Source organism: Hyperolius riggenbachi, chromosome 3 (genome assembly GCF_040937935.1).
Source record: "Hyperolius riggenbachi isolate aHypRig1 chromosome 3, aHypRig1.pri, whole genome shotgun sequence".
Classification (NCBI taxonomy): domain Eukaryota; kingdom Metazoa; phylum Chordata; class Amphibia; order Anura; family Hyperoliidae; genus Hyperolius; species Hyperolius riggenbachi.
The window spans coordinates 114,113,877-114,130,704 of NC_090648.1; the positions used below are offsets into that span (position 1 = coordinate 114,113,877).

At 44.1% G+C, this 16,828-nt stretch overlaps 1 protein-coding gene across 4 annotated transcripts in view; it reads left to right on the plus strand.

Annotated features, from left to right (window-relative positions):
- The window catches only part of SLC23A2 (solute carrier family 23 member 2), a 275,407-nt gene that overhangs the window by 186,176 nt on the left and 72,403 nt on the right, over positions 1 to 16,828 (plus strand). For all 4 annotated transcript variants that reach the window (XM_068274816.1, XM_068274819.1, XM_068274817.1 and 1 more), the window contains 2 exons: positions 1,047 to 1,163; positions 9,684 to 9,841. In XM_068274816.1, coding sequence (XP_068130917.1) covers positions 1,047 to 1,163; positions 9,684 to 9,841 — 275 coding nt within the window. The remainder of the gene's footprint in view (positions 1 to 1,046; positions 1,164 to 9,683; positions 9,842 to 16,828) is intronic.

Genomic DNA, 16,828 nt, shown 5'->3' on the forward strand with positions numbered 1-16,828 from the left:
AAGGTACAAATGCTGCAGGTGTCAGCAGTTTATTGCTGAAGCGCGTGCTGTGCCAACTCTTTATTTGCTATATGACCTCTTGCTGGAAGACACTGCACAATGTCACTAGGGATCTTTCACCAGGTATTTTGTGTTTTATTCAGGGAGGTTCAATTTTTGGTGTTGGAAAAGGCTGTGGAGAGGATAAATGGTTGGTTTTGATGATTTTTTAGGTTATTATAACAGCAGTGACGTCCGCGATTCTCAAAAGAATGGCAAATCTGCTGGCACTGTGGAGTAGAGAACACTGACTAATGGCACTGTGGACTAGAGAACACTGCTGGCATTGTGACGTTCGGGGCTTTGGAGTCAGTACAAAAATCAGCCGACTCCTCAGTTTATGAAACCAACTCGGACTCCACCAGTACCCAAAAATTGCTCCAGTACCCAAAAATTGCTCCAGTACCCAAAAGTTGTTCCAGTGCCCAAAAATTGCTCCGACTCCTCGACTCTGACTCCACAGCCCTGGTGGCATTGAAGTTATTGGCACTGGAGTTCTGAGCGGTGGTGGAATGCGAGCTTTACGTGTTCTCATCCCCTGAATCTTGCACTTTGTGACGTTCGTGCTGCGGGCAGTGGCTTAGTCAGTGTGGTCTGCAGTGGTTGTGGCGTGTGTGCGCACAGGCTTTGGGCGGCGGTGTGGTTGTGGTGTGCCTGCGCTGGTGCATCTGTGCATAATTACATCCTTTGTTTAGTATATAGGATCAGCGTTTCATAAACTTATCCAACGTTTACTGTATATTGTACATGAAAATTAAAGGTACCCGAAAAGTTGGTTCTAATGTTGTTCTGTACACAAATACACTGTACTGAGATAGACTTTGCAGGTGTACAGGCCCTATATCCAAAATGATCGCGTTCAATGTATAACGCCAGTAAATAATATGCCAGTCCAGGTACACTTAGTAATGCGTGTGTGTCCAAGAATAGGAATCCCGTCAACAGAAAATGACCTGTTCACTCATCAGGCATGTTTTACTAATCCTCGTATTCCTGATTTCCTGCAGAGCTCGCTGTCAGAGACACTGGACAGCATGGGAAGCATGGATCGGCAGCGGATGGACATGATTTACACCGTGGAGGACGTGCCGCCTTGGTATCTCTGCATCTTCCTGGGTTTACAGGTACGTTGCCTCTGACATTTACAATCTAATATTTGCATACACATTGTGACCTCTTCCATACACCATAGACTAAATGTCCAGCAGGAATGGAAGCGCTAATCTTCACAACATGCACCCGTAACGCTGACGTGCTTCGTATGCAGCAAAGTGCATTTACAGTCCCTTTTAATAGAGTGATACTGAGGTGCCACTGAGGAGCTCTTCCTGTATATTCTAGTTTCTAATCTGCCATGCTCATCCTCTGGTTTTCTTTTGAAGTTCCCAACATGTAAGAAGCTTTTTACTATCCTCCCCAGTCCTTTGTAACAATAGTAGATAGGTTCATTCACCGGTACTTGATCTCCACCTTATGCCATCACACACTTCTCTCAGGTCATGCCATGATATTACACAGCAGTGCAGATGCTTCTAAAGATCTAAAAACTAGGCAGCATTACTTCTTAAAAGGAATCCGAGGTGAGAGATACAAAAAGGCTGCCATATTTATTTTTCCTTTTAAAGGAGTTGTGAGGTGAAATAAGCATATGCTTTTTTTTACTTAACCTGGGGCTTCTTCCAGCTCCTGAAGTGTCTTCGTCCCTCACTACTGCTGATTGAACTTGATTAGCTGATACCCCCTTTCCCTCAATTAATCTTTACCTTTTCTCAAACAGATCATCAGGGGGGTCTGTGTGGCTGATATTGTGGTGAAACCCCTCCCACAGTGTGATGGTCTGTAAACCTTGTTGCATTGTGGGAAATAACGCCTTTTTCCAACTGCCTAGAAGGCAAAATCTCCCTCTGTGCATAGAACTCTCAGTAATGAACATTCTGTACAGATCACCTGGCAGAACTAAAGATGTCACCACCAGTGATACATTTCAGAATGTAAATCGGGTAAAGGAAAGATTTTACAATGGGCAAACACTAACCAAATCATTTATAAATGAATATTGTAAAAAAAAAGCAATTTTATTCATTATATAATTTTCACTACAGTTCCTCTTCAAAGAGGAACTGTAGTGAAAATAACATCAGGAATAAAATTGCTCTTTTTTTTTCTTTTTTTTTTTTTTTACAATATTCACTTATAGCTCAGTTTTAAAGGGAACCTTAACTGAGAATGATATGGATGTTTCCTGTTAAACAATACCAGTTGCCCGGCAGTCCAGCTGATCTCTGTGGCTGCAGTAGTGGCTGAATCACACACCTGAAACAAGCATGCAGCTAATCCAGTCTGACTTCAGTCAGAGCACCTGATCTGCATGCTTGTTCAGGGGCTGTGCCTAAAAGTATTAGAGACACAGGATCAGCAGCAGAGTCAGGCAACTGGTATTATTTTAAAAGGAAAAATTCATATCCTTCTCAGTTTAGGTTCCCTTTAATATCCTAGGTGAATACGCATATGAAACCAGAACTCCAAATGAGCCGCCAAAAAGACCAGATTAAATAAGTATATATAAACTTGTTTGCCTTCCAAGTTAATTTTATTCAGCTGCTTTGGAAAATTACACAGCTTTGGTACTCTCTATATTCCAGGGGGAAACTCCATATTTCACTAGCTGTAGCCTGCCTATCGGACCAGAATTGAGAAACTGTTAACCAGGGCTGTGGAGTCGGAGTCGTGGAGTCGGGCAATTTTGGGTGCCTGGAGTCGGAGTCGGGAAAAAATGCACCGACTCCGATTCCGACTCCTAATGAATTTGTAACTGTAATTAAAATAGAAAATATGATAAAATGTTCTATTTCTCAGATAAGTCATTAAAAATAATGTATATATACAGTAATAGCTGTGCTTAGTCCACAAAAATGAAATAAACCAATCAAAATTAGTTACTTGTGCTGCTTCAATAAAGCAGTCCCCGTATTTTTAAGGTCAGATCAATATCTGATTGTGACTGTATATATGATGTGTACACAGGAATCTCTTATATATACACTAAATAACATCTATGCTGTAAGTATAGAGCCTGATGTGCAGCCGTGTCACTAATAGAGATGGTCAATGAGATGGAAATAATTCTGCATTGATGCTGATTTATGCAAATGTATGCACTCCCTTTGCTGATGAAATCAAATAATTTGATATGTTGTTAAAATTTGGTTTGGTGACTACAAATTAAAGGGTACCTGAGACGGATGAAAAGTAAAGTTTTATACATACCTGGGGCTTCCTCCAGCCCCCTTCAGGCTAATCAGTCCCTCGCTGTCCTCCACCACCCGGATCTTCTGCTATGAGTCCTGGTAATTCAGCCAGTCAGCGCTGTCCGGCCGCATGCCGCTCCCACAGCCAGGAACATTCTGCACCTGCGCAATAGTGCTGCACAGGTGTAGTATGCTCCTGGCGGCGGAGTGTGTGCATGCGCACTACACCCGACTGGCTCAAGTACCTGGACTCATAGCAGAAGATCCAGGTGGTGGAGGAGGACAACGAGGGACTGATTATCCTGAAGGCGGCTGGAGGAAGTCCCAGGTATGTATAAAACTTTAATTTCATCTGTCTCAGGTTTACTTTGTTACACAGTAGTACTATACTCTACATATGCACTCCCCACAGAGCTGCAGGGAATCCACTGAGAATGCTGTGCACATTAAACACAGAGGTGTTGTCTGTCACCCATAAACCTTGTTCAGATTGTGCATGAAGAATGTGTAATAGAGGAAGAATCTCCTCATTCCCCTGCAGAGTACCTGCACATCATTCTTACATGTACCCACACTTACATTGCCTAGGGCCTGATAGATGTTCTTTGTTCCGGTTTGTACCTTTTACAAGTACTCTTGCCTAGTTAAGGACTAGTTTTAGTCTAAAGGGAATAAATATAGTAGTCTACATATCCTTCTCACTTCAGTTGTCTTGTAAAATTCCTAAGCGTTGGCAGTTAAGAGACGAATTTCATGTTACATACTTTTAATCAACAAAATTGTAATATGCAAATTAAAGGAGTCGGAGTCGAGGACTCGGAGTCGGTGGAATCCTAAACTGAGGAGTCTGTGAGTCGGTGGATTTTTGGACCGACTCCACAGCCCTGCTGTTTACTGTTGAAATCTTCCCTGTGCACTTCCCCTGTAAGCTGCCCATTCACCTCTCCGTGTCTAAAAACATGTCATACTGACAGCACTGTGAAATAATTTAGGTCCCTTCCACAGACAACTGAACAGTTCCTTTGTCGAGCAGTTCAGCCGCCCATCTACTGGCCACAAGCGCCATTTGGCTGTAATTACATGCAGCCTAATGTCACATTTGACCTGGCGGCCAAAAAAGTCTCATGCCATATCTGAGCACACCTACAACCGATAACAAGTACCGAGACCCTTTGAGAGGTTGTTCACAAGTAGTGGAACCCTTTAAGAGGTGGTAGATAACAATTACCTAGACCCTTTAAGAGGTGGTAGAAAACAAGTAGGGGACCCTTTGAGAGGTGGTAAATAACAAGTAGATGGACCCTTTGAGAGGCGGTAGATAACAAGTAGATGGACCCTTTGTAAGGCGGTAGATAATAAGTAGTGGGACCTTTTAATAGGTGGTAAATAAGTAGTGGGACCCTTTAAAAGGTGGTAGATAACAAGTAGTGGGACCCTTTGAGAAGTGTTAGATAACAAGTAGTGGGACCCTTTGAGAGGTGGCAGATAACAAGTAGGGGACCCTGTGAGAGGTGGCAGATAACAAGTAGGGGGCCCTGTGAGAGGTGGCAGATAACAAGTAGGGGGCCCTGTGAGAGGTGGCAGATAACAAGTAGGGGGCCCTGTGAGAGGTGGCAGATAACAAGTAGGGGGCCCTGTGAGAGGTGGCAGATAACAAGTAGGGGGCCCTGTGAGAGGTGGCAGATAACAAGTAGGGGGCCCTGTGAGAGGTGGCAGATAACAAGTAGGGGGCCCTTTGAGAGGTGGCAGATAACAAGTAGGGGGCCCTTTGAGAGGTGGCAGATAACAAGTAGGGGGCCCTGTGAGAGGTGGCAGATAACAAGTAGGGGGCCCTGTGAGAGGTGGCAGATAACAAGTAGGGGGCCCTGTGAGAGGTGGCAGATAACAAGTAGGGGGCCCTGTGAGAGGTGGCAGATAAAAAGTAGGGGACCCTTTGAGAGGTGACAGATAACAAGTAGGGGACCCTTTGAGAGGTGGCAGATAACAAGTAGGGGACCCTGTGAGAGGTGGCAGATAACAAGTAGGGGACCCTTTGAGAGGTGGCAGATAACAAGTAGGGGACCCTGTGAGAGGTGGCAGATAACAAGTAGTGGGATCCTTTAATAGGTGGTAAATAACAAGTAGTTGGGACCCTTTGGGGCAGTTTCCACTAGGATGCCATGTCCATTTCCAAATTTGATGCGGCAACAGTGTTATCGCAAAGCCGTAGCCAAATCGATATACAGAGCAGCATGCCTATTGTCTGAATAGGTAGCGTTTCTCTGTCTGGCTCGCATGATGGAAAAAACTGCGTTTTCAGATGAAGTGGAAACAGGCCCAACATCTCATAGGGCCCCTTTGATATGTTGAGCAAGAAGATGAGATTTAAATATTTAGGCAAAATCTTAACAAATGTTCAGTTGGGGGTATTGTCGATATGAAAGGGATACTTCCTTAACTTCTGTTAAGGGAGACTAGCTATGCTCAGGGTACTCTGCGTTTTATAAATGGTGCACAGCTTGACAATCTAATCTAAACACTTAAAGAGGAACTCCGAGGAAAATAATGTAATGAAAAAACATGCCTAATTTTTACACAAATTATATATAAATGATTTAGTCAGTGTTTGCCCATTGTAAAATCTTTCCTCTCTCTGCTTTACATTCTGACATCACATGGCGACATTTTTACTGCTGGCAGTTGATGTCTGTGGAAAGAGATGATGCATTTTTGGCACTTGGAAACAGCTGTTATTTCCAACAATACTAAAATACTCCCACAGTGTGATGTTAGCACTCTGGGGGGGGGTTTCACCACAATATCAGCCAAACAGAGTCCCCTGGTGATCAGTGTGAGAAAAGGAAAAGATTTCTCGTGGGAAAGGGGGTATCAGCTGCTGATTGGGATGAAGTTCAATCCTTTGTTACGGTTTCTCTTTAAAATACCACTCCAGGGAAAAAAGTAAGCAGTTAAATTCTGACAGAACCGACAGGTTTTGGACTAGTCCATCTAATCATGGGGGATTCCATGGGTTTTCTTTGTTTTCAAATGGATTTCCTGGTCGGCAGTTGCAAAGTTTAACTGGCAAAATAGTGTTCAAGGGAGTAGGGAGGCTGGTATCTTACTATTTTGGAAGTTAAACTGCCTTTCAGGAAATACTTTTGAGAAGAAAGAAAACCCTGAGAATCCCTCATGAGGAGATGGTCCAAAACCTGTCAGATTTTAACTGTTTATTTTTCCACCGCAGTGGTCCTTTAAAGGTCAACTGAAGGGAGAAGACAATAGAGGCTGCCATGTTTATTTCCTTTTAAGCCCTGCTGGTCTCTTTGGCTGAAGAAGTGTCTGAATAACACCAGAAACAAGCATGCAGCTAATTGTGGCAGATCTGACAATACTGTCAAAAACTCCTGATCTGCTGCATGCTTGTTCAGGGGCTATGGCTGAAGTTATTAGAGGCAGAGGGTCAGCAGGACTGCCAGGCAACCGGTATTGCTTAAAAGGAAATAAACATGGCAGCCTCCATATGCCTCACTCTTCAGTTGTCCTTTAAGACCGAATATAGTGACAAACGGCCATGACTATGCGCCAGTTTAGGCAGTTTTGTCAAGTTTGAGAGTGCTGTTACTGTGTGAATTTCCATGTTTCATTCAGAACAGGCTTAAAGGGGCACTATGGCGAAAAATTTTAAAATTTAAAATATGTCCAAAATAAACAAATAAAAAGTACGTTTTTTCCAGAGTAAAATGAGCCATAAATTAAGAATAAGATTTTTGCGACAGAGGTCCTTTAACAATCGGTAGTTTGTGCAAAGCAACATTTTTATGAAGAGTCAGTCAGCTTGAGTAGCTCTCCTATGATCACCAGCTAGCGTTCAGCATATCAAAAACACTATAAACTGTAATGGGACAGTTGTGTTTCAGTCAACTATTGCCAGTTAAAGGGGTGAACCAATTTCCAAAAGCACAGAAGAAAGAACTGAAGGTCTGTTATCAGTGATGGCACAAACGGTTCATAGGAACACAGTTTGCGGTAAACGTTCATTTCTATGTTAAAGTGTGGGGCGAACATGGACATCATGTAATGTTCCCCGCGGTTCGCCTATAAACAGTTTGTGCCATCACTATCAGTCAGTAAGCAGTTCTTTATAAATGGGCCTTGTAGGGTCATGGAGTACATGTAGGGAATTTATAATTGTTGCTTGTCAGTTTGATTACCCTTATCTTACCTCCATAATTTACATCGTCCATTGTAGTCCTGATTACTGTTAAATAATACACCAAGCTGCCAATTCAGAAGCAAAGGTTACATCAAGTGGTATAAATGCTGTAGTCTCTGTGTACTTTGGGCAGTGTGGCTGTTTAGTCACTGCTCATTGAAAGTTGTCAGTTCTGACTTTGATGGAATCTGGAAGCCTGGCTATCAGTGGAATGATTAGTGACAGGGCTGTCTTGTAAGACGCACAAGCACTGGGGGAAATTGCTTTGCAAGACACTTTGGTCTAGTAAGCTTGGGAGATGTGAGCTAGTCAGGCATGATGTTTAAAGTGGACCTGAACTCGTGCACAGGGCAGGAGAAATACATAGAGAAATGCACCCTGTATGTAATTAGAGCGTTAAGCCTGTCTAATTTTCCCTCATCTGTGTCTAATCACAAGTTGTAATTTGAGCTCTCCGCTGTCAGCTGACTGCCACGGCAGATAAGCTCATTTGAAAGCACAGGATGTTATGAATATGTCTGCTTTCATGAAAGCTTTTTTTTTTTTAAGATTTGTATCGGCTGTAACAAAAATGTTTTTGTTTAAAGGTTATCAAGCTGTTGCGTGTCTTGTAGAGCAGAGAGGAAGTTCTGAGTTTAGGTTCTCTTTAATCTCAATACATCTGTGTAGTCTGGCTGGCCAGAGCACTTGTTAGGAGAGGCCTGACAGCTAGATACACACCCCAAGCATTTCTGGGGTTTTGTTTACCTTGTGTGCCATCACCCTTTGTCCTTGCAAATTTGTATGAACACCATTCATCTTGTATCTTGTAGTCTTGTATCTACAGTCTCTGTTATGATGTCTGTAAAGTTACCCGTATACATGCAGGATTGGTCAGAAGTGTAAGCTCATTGTCATTGCCCTCTAAACAGATTTAACCTTGAGAGTAATGTAGACTGAAACTCATTATGTAACTGCTGTTATTTGTGCTACGCAAAAGACTTGGGGAGACTGGATTAAAGGGAAGCGGAAGGTTTATCCACCTTTCTAATTGCTTTTCCCTCCCAACTACACTCTGTCCAGCAGTGTGTAGACAGCCTGTAGGCATGAGATCTATACTGGATTGGTAAACCGCTGTGGCTGTGTTTGGTGCTCATTGGTAACTACTGTGGCACAGTTGTTGGCACTCTTGCCTTGAATATACCTGTCTTATATCAATCTATGATAGTAATAATTATTCGGCTGGTAACAGGTGACAAATTATGACTTTTAAAGCCTAATTGGGTACTAGAGGTCTCTATATATCTCTATTCCAAATTCTCTAATAGAGAGGTCAAATCTCTATACCAGTTGACAGGTTTTCAAACTATTGCATATGCCACAATTAAATATTTTGGGGTTGATTCATAAACCAGCAGCTTCAGCATCGCTCGTTAAAAAACAATTAGCGGCCGCTGTGGAGGCTACACTCGCTCTCTGCAACGTAGCGTGGCTTATTTTGTTACATGCGTTGCTTCCTTAGCAACGCAAGATCCTTCAAATAGCGTCCGCCTCTGAAGTATCGCGGCCGTGATACTTTACTAGCGTGGCCACTACTATGTTAATTAACATAGTATCGGCCATGATAGTGAAGTATAGCGGTGGCCGCTATTTAAAGGCACGTGCGTTGCTGAGGAAGCAACGCGCGTAACAAAATAAGGCACGCTACGCTGCAAGGAGCGAGCACAGCCTCCATAGCGGCCGCTAATTGTTGTTCAACGAGCTCGTTATTCTGGTTGATGAATCAACCCCTATGTTTATTGTATGTTTATTGTTGAAGAAACGACAAATAAAGCTGCCTCTACACCTCTATTTCCTGTCGCCTGAAACAATATGAAGCATTTGTGCTGAAAATCTAGTGCATGTACAATTAAGTTTTCTATGAGGTCTACGGTTTTCTTTTCAGTAGTCGGCACAATCCTTGCTAAATTGCCTCCTGAAATGACCTGGAACAATCGTTTCAGAGAGCAACCGAGGTGTGTGCATAGTTTGATGTGCTTAATCTATTTTGTTTATTATAATTATTTTATCACTATTTAATCTAGCTTACATTTTCCTGATCCTGACATAACCCAGTGAAGGCAGGCACCACAGTGTTTATCAAACTTTTTACATGAAAGCGGGGTGATGGTAAAATAAATTAAATAAACCTTTTAACCTGTGACCTGTATGTGTTCTTCCAGCACTACCTAACCTGCTTCAGTGGGACCGTGGCCGTCCCCTTCCTGCTCGCCGAAGCCATGTGCGTTGGCTTTGACCAGTGGGCAACTAGTCAGCTTATTGGGACCATATTCTTCTGTGTAGGAATCACTACGTTACTTCAGACAACATTTGGGTGCAGGTGAGTCTTTTGTGTTTCTTGTTTGCTTCAATAGAGGAAGAGCTGAATACAGTATAAAGTTTTACAGTGTTTGCAGCAGGCTTTATGTGTAATGTTTGCTCTTCTGCTTAGTGTCTTTACAAGGAGCTGAGCCTTGTCCCCGAAGGTTGAGTTCACACTCTGGCACTTTTTGCCCATGATTCTCGCTTTCCCGTTTGCCGTCGATCAGCAAAGCGCTGCTGCACCAGTAATCCTATTGGATTACTCACACTGCAGCGATTGCAATCACATTTTGCATTGCCGAGAGTGAACGGGGCATAACCCTGCAAGCCTACATGATCTGAGACGCTCTGTCCCTGAAGGGCCTATCTATTGATTTTGCGGCTCGACCATCCCATCCCATGGGGAAATGTATCGATTGAACATGCTGGGAAATCTCCAGCCGATGTGGTCAGTCGGAAACCTCTGGTCACTGTCCACCCAAATGTTAACGTGCTCCCCAGGTGCCCATGCAGTCACCTGTTTCAGCTGCCGTGAGTCTCCAGCTGCTCCGGATTCCCCATTGGCGTGCTGTAAGCGGCAGGCACATGGGATGGGGAACAGGAGCACCTGGACACTAGCAAGCGGCAGCTGGAACAGGTGAGATTTGAATGAACTGGCACCTTGGGGGCACATTAGTATTATTACATTTGGGTGAACAGCAATGGAGGCAGCGTCACAAGGCCGATTCCAGAGAGATTTTATGCTGAAAGCGATCAGGAATCTGCCACCAACAGATCTCTCTCCAGTCTGATTCGATCAGAGAGAGATCTGTCTCTTGGTCGCTCTGCCCATACATGTATTGGCACCATTAGACTTTTTAGTTACTATTCTTGTTCTTTGATCTCTTCAGCTCTAATGCTGGGAATACACCATGAGAATTTTTGGCAGATAGATGGTTCGATGGACCATTTCTGACAGGTCCGATGTTTTCGATTAATTTTTGATCGATTTCTCATAGAAGTGAATGGAAGTCTATTAGAAAATCGATCGGACAGTAAATCTACTGAAAATCTCATTGTGTATTCCCAGCATTAGGGCTGGCTCACACGGACAGTTCTGCAGCGGTAAATGGCAGCCTTGTCACTCGTCATTTAAACGCTGTGCGTTGAAATGAACGGACAGCGGTCGGTACGATCGCTTACCAGTGTTGAAACACACAGCGCACTGGGAAGCGGCGTGGAAAGCCGACAAATGCTTTTCTGCAAGCTTACAGAAAAGCATTTTGGAACGAGATGCCCGGCTGCTGCTGTCAGCTGGTTCAGTCTAAACCAGCCCTTCTTATCTTCATATGTATACTAAAGCACAGTGTGCAGCCTAGAGAATTATACATGCAAACCACAATATGACAAGATGTGAACATGCATGCCCCCCTACTGAACGCACATGCGAACATGCATGCCCACCTACCTAATGCACATGTGAAAATGCATGCCCACCTACCTAATGCACATGTGAACATGCATGCCCGCCTACCTAATGCACATGTGAACATGCATGCCCACCTACCTAATGCACATGTGAACATGCATGCCCGCCTACCTAATGCACATGTGAACATGCATGCTCACCTACAGAATGCACATGTGAACATGCATGCCCACCTACTGAATGCACATGTGAACATGCATGCCCACCTACCTAATGCACATGTGAACATGCATGCTCACCTACCGAATGCACATGTGAACATGCATGCCCACCTACCCAATGCACATGTGAAAATGCATGCCCACCTACTGAATGCACATGTGAACATGCATGCCCACCTACCTAATTCACATGTGAACATGCGTGCCCACCTACTGAATGCACATGTGAACATGCATGCCCACCTACCTAATTCACATGTGAACATGCATGCCCACCTACCCAATGCACATGTGAAAATGCATGCCCACCTACTGAATGCACATGTGAACATGCATGCCCACCTACCTAATGCACATGTGAACATGCATGCCCACCTACTGAATGCACATGTGAACATGCATGCCCACCTACCTAATGCACATGTGAACATGCATGCCCACCTACCTAATGCACATGTGAACATGCATGCCCACCTACCTAATGCACATGTGAACATGCATGCCCACCTACCGAATGCACATGTGAACATGCATGCTCACCTACCGAATGCACATGTGAACATGCATGCCCGCCTACCTAATGCACATGTGAACATGCATGCCCGCCTACCTAATGCACATGTGAACATGCATGCCCACCTACTGAATGCACATGTGAACATGCATGCCCACCTACTGAATGCACATGTGAACATGCATGCCCACCTACTGAATGCACATGTGAACATGCATGCCCACCTACTGAATGCACATGTGAACATGCATGCCCATCTACCTAATGCACATGTGAACATGCATGCCCACCTACTGAATGCACATGTGAACATGCATGCTCACCTACTGAATGCACATGTGAACATGCATGCCCACCTACCTAATGCACATGTGAACATGCATGCCCACCTACCGAATGCACATGTGAACATGCATGCTCACCTACCGAATGCACATGTGAACATGCATGCTCACCTACTGAATGCACATGTGAACATGCATGCCCACCTACCTAATTCACATGTGAACATGCATGCCCACCTACTGAATGCACATGTGAACATGCATGCCCACCTACTGAATGCACATGTGAACATGCGTGCTCACCTACTGAATGCACATGTGAAAATGCATGCTCGCCTACTGAATGCACATGTGAACATGCATGCCCACCTACTGAATGCACATGTGAACATGCATGCTCACCTACTGAATGCACATGTGAAAATGCATGCCCACCTACCTAATGCACATGTGAACATGCATGCCCGCCTACCTAATGCACATGTGAACATGCATGCCCACCTACTGAATGCACATGTGAACATGCATGCCCACCTACCGAATGCACATGTGAACATGCATGCTCACCTACCTAATGCACATGTGAACATGCATGCTCACCTACCTAATGCACATGTGAACATGCATGCCCGCCTACCTAATGCACATGTGAACATGCATGCCCACCTACTGAATGCACATGTGAACATGCATGCTCACCTACTGAATGCACATGTGAACATGCATGCCCACCTACCGAATGCACATGTGAACATGCATGCTCACCTACCTAATGCACATGTGAACATGCATGCCCGCCTACCTAATGCACATGTGAACATGAATGCCCACCTTTGCTAAACTGTTTGTTTATTTCTTTGAGGAAGGGGGAGGCGGGCAGGGGAATTCCTATTACTCAAGACTTTTATAAAGGAAATTCATACGTTCATTGGGGGGGGGGGGGAGGAACACCCTCCAACACCCTCCAATACAACTATATATTGCGGTGCTTTTTAGACATAACAACATAACTCTCGTATCATCTATTAGGCAGACATGCCAGACAGCTGATGGGTATGTCTACAGATAAGTAGGTATGCTCAGAATAATCTCCCTTGCCAGGAAAACCATGGCTGGCTACAGTCATTTTTTTTTTTAAACCAGACTAAAAGCTGGGTATAAAAACCAACAAATCAGACTGCTCTGTGCCCCCGTGTCTCACCAGCTAGAGGTGATTTCCGTATTGCATGTAGAGCATCTGAGGCTTCCTCCCTTCCAGGGGCCTGCAGCTTACCTTGGACCTCTTACCGTAGCTCTTTGTTTGCTTCCAGCTGGTCAGTACTCCTATCCACTTACAGCAGACCTGAACTCCTAACTTCTGCTCTACTCTAAAAGACAGCAACAGCATAATAACTTTTAAAGAAAAACATTGTTGTTACAGCTGATACAAATCCTGCAATACATCTGCAGTGTTTTTCTTCTTCCTGTTTTCATGGAAGCAGACATAGGGTTATCATCCTGTGCTTTCAAATGAGCTTATCTGCCATGGCAGTCCGCTGACACAGGGGAGAGAACAAATTAAAACTTGAGTAGACGCAGATGAGGGGGAATAAGACAGGCTAAACTCTCTAAATACATACAGGGTGCATTTCTCTCTGTTTTCTTCTGTCCTGTGCAAGAGTTCAGGTCCACTTTAAAGAAATAATTTCTTTGTTACAGCTGATGCAAATCCTGTAATAAATCTGCATTGTATCTACTTCCTGCTTTCATGGAAGCAGACATATTGTTAACGTCCTGTGCTTTCAAATTAGCCTCTCTGCCGTGGCAGTCAGCTGACAGGTGAGGGACTAAATTACAACGTCTGATTAGTCACAGATGAGGGGAATTAGACAGGCTAACTCTGTAAATACATACAGAGTGCATTTCCTTATGTTTTCCTTCTGTCCTGTGCAAGAGTTCAGGTCCACTATAAACCAAGTATCACTATTCACATGCACATGCCCCCCAGTGATTACCTATGAGGAGCACTGATCGGCTGGATGTGCTAGAGGAGGTGCCTGGGAACTGCACTGTGGAGAAAGTAGCTCTGCATAGTAATCCAAGCTGGGTATTGCTGAACTAGTCGGCACTAACCCTGATGTCTTCCCTTGTTGTCCCCCACACCCTTTAGTTAGGCTTTAATTACATTCATTTACAAAATGGCTCATGTAGCACTGACATGAAATGTATTACCGTATTTTGTTCATCTGTCGTTTACCTTCTCTCAAACGCACATCTCCAGGCACAGATTTCATTCTACTAACTGATGGGGGCTCAAATGTTTCCTCTCGTGATAAGGGACCTCTGGAGCTGAAAATCTTGTCTTTAGAAAATGTAGTCATATAACCTCCTTAAGAGTATTTCAAATATATATATATATATATATATATATATATATATATATATATATATATATATATATATATAATTATACACATATACTGGTAGTCCCCGACTTATGAACAACCCGCCGATATGAACGGCCCGATCTCGATGCAATTACGTCATTTCTGCGTGAGGGAAGTTTGAAGAAGCAGCTTCAAACTTCCCCCGAATTGTCGGCGCGTGTCCCTGCAGTGTTGGACTCACCTCCAAACCGATTCCAACATTGTCTGTGTTTTCTCCATCACCTGTTCCTTCTAACGTGCAGCATCGCTTCCTATATGTCACGTGACCTACAGGTTCCTGTATGTCACATGACATACAGGAAGCAAAGCGATGCTGTACAGCTCGAGGGAGCAGCAGGCGGAGTGGCCAGATGGACAGCGTTGGACTCGTTCTTGAAGGTGAGTCCAGCTCTGCTCAGAGGGGGGGGGGTACAGGGGGCAAACGCGCAGTAAGGGCCGGGGCAAACACACTAAGGGGGGGGGGCAAACAGAGGCTCATGGGGGGGGGGACAAAAAGGCACAAAGGGGGGCGCATAGGAGGCAAAGGGGAAAGAGATTGCACAGCGCTCCGACTTAAGAACAAATTCAGGTTAAGAATGAACCTACAGTCCCTATCTCATTCTTACTGAGAATCTATCTACCGGAAAAAATGTCAGTGTTTTGTATCTGCATGGAGTTCAAATTTAAGAACTATAAAAGTAAGCTTAAACCTGAGTCACAGATATTCTCTAGATGTTCAAATGATGGTAAGAGAATTTTCGCCCCAGCGTGTTACCTTATTAGACTGCTCCTTACCTTATTCTTTGGAGGTTTCCCCTCCTCTTACTCTTCAGATTCTGAAAGTCTATTTCGGTTGTACAGTTAGGCTCTGGGTTGAGGTGGAGGGTGTCAGAACAAAGTTATGGTCCATAGCCACAGCAAGAAATGTTGTCCGTTTTTTTCTTTGTTTCTTTGTTACGCAGCATCAGTTAAAGGGGTTCTTTCGCGAAAAAAGTAGGCAGTTAAAAAATTTGACAGATGACAGGTTTTGAGCCAGTCCATCTTTTCAAGGGGGATTCTCAGAACTTTCTTTGTTTTCAACAGCATTTCCTGAACAGCAGTTTAACTGCCAAAATAGCAAGATACCAGCCGGCCTCCCTAATCACTTGCACACTATTATGTCAGTTAGATTTTGCAACTGTTGTTCAGGAAATGCTGTTGAAAACAAAGAAAGCCCTGAGACACCCCCTTAAAAAGATGGACTGGCCCAAAACCTGTCATCTGTCACATTTTTTAACTGCCTACTTTTTTCGCGAAAGAACCCCTTTAAGGAAACATTTTTGATGGCAGACTATCTGCGATGATCATTCATTTTGAACAACTGTCGTGACAGATCTTGTCCCGATTGAACGTTCAGATTTTCGTTTAAGTCAGTGCAATCATTTAAATGATCTCTTGTGTCCCGTTATTCATTTTTCACTTTTTTACTTTCGCGCTTTTTGTCAAATGGATTGGGGACAATTGTTTGGCAGAGATCCCGATCTAGCGGTCTGTGGGTATTTATCTTAAGAATCGTCCAAATTAATGCATCTTGCTTCCATGGTTCAATAGGTGTTCCAATCTAGCTTCAGGTGTATTTGTAGGTCTGATTGGTGTATTCCAGACTACATATACACAGGTCTTCAGGTGCGTTCACTTCTGTGATGGATATAAAGTACAAAACTCAGCACATAAACTCCAGAACCCTTGTACAGCACACAATAGTGCCCACCACCCAAGATCTAAATGAGCTTACTGGATATGAACAGACCTGAATCACAAGGTCTTACAAGCGCATAATTTCCCTCAGGGGTATAGGCTCAGATCCACTTCTCCCCAAGGCTCAGTTTAATCTCCAATGCAGTAGTCCCAGTTAGCATTGGGGGGAGCACAGGAGGCACACATATCCTTTGCTTCCACCTTCCACCCCCTCCATGCTAACTGGCACTGCTGCATTGGAGATCAAGCTGAGCCTTGGGGAGAAGTGGATCGGAGCCTATAACCCTGAGGGACATTATGTGCTTATAAGATCCGGGTCGGTTCATATCCGGTGAGCACATTTAGAAGTGGGCACTATTGTGTGCTGAAGCACAGAAGGTGTACAGGGTTCTCCCCAGGCTCTTTTAGCCGTGTGCTCCACCCGGCTAGTTTTGATG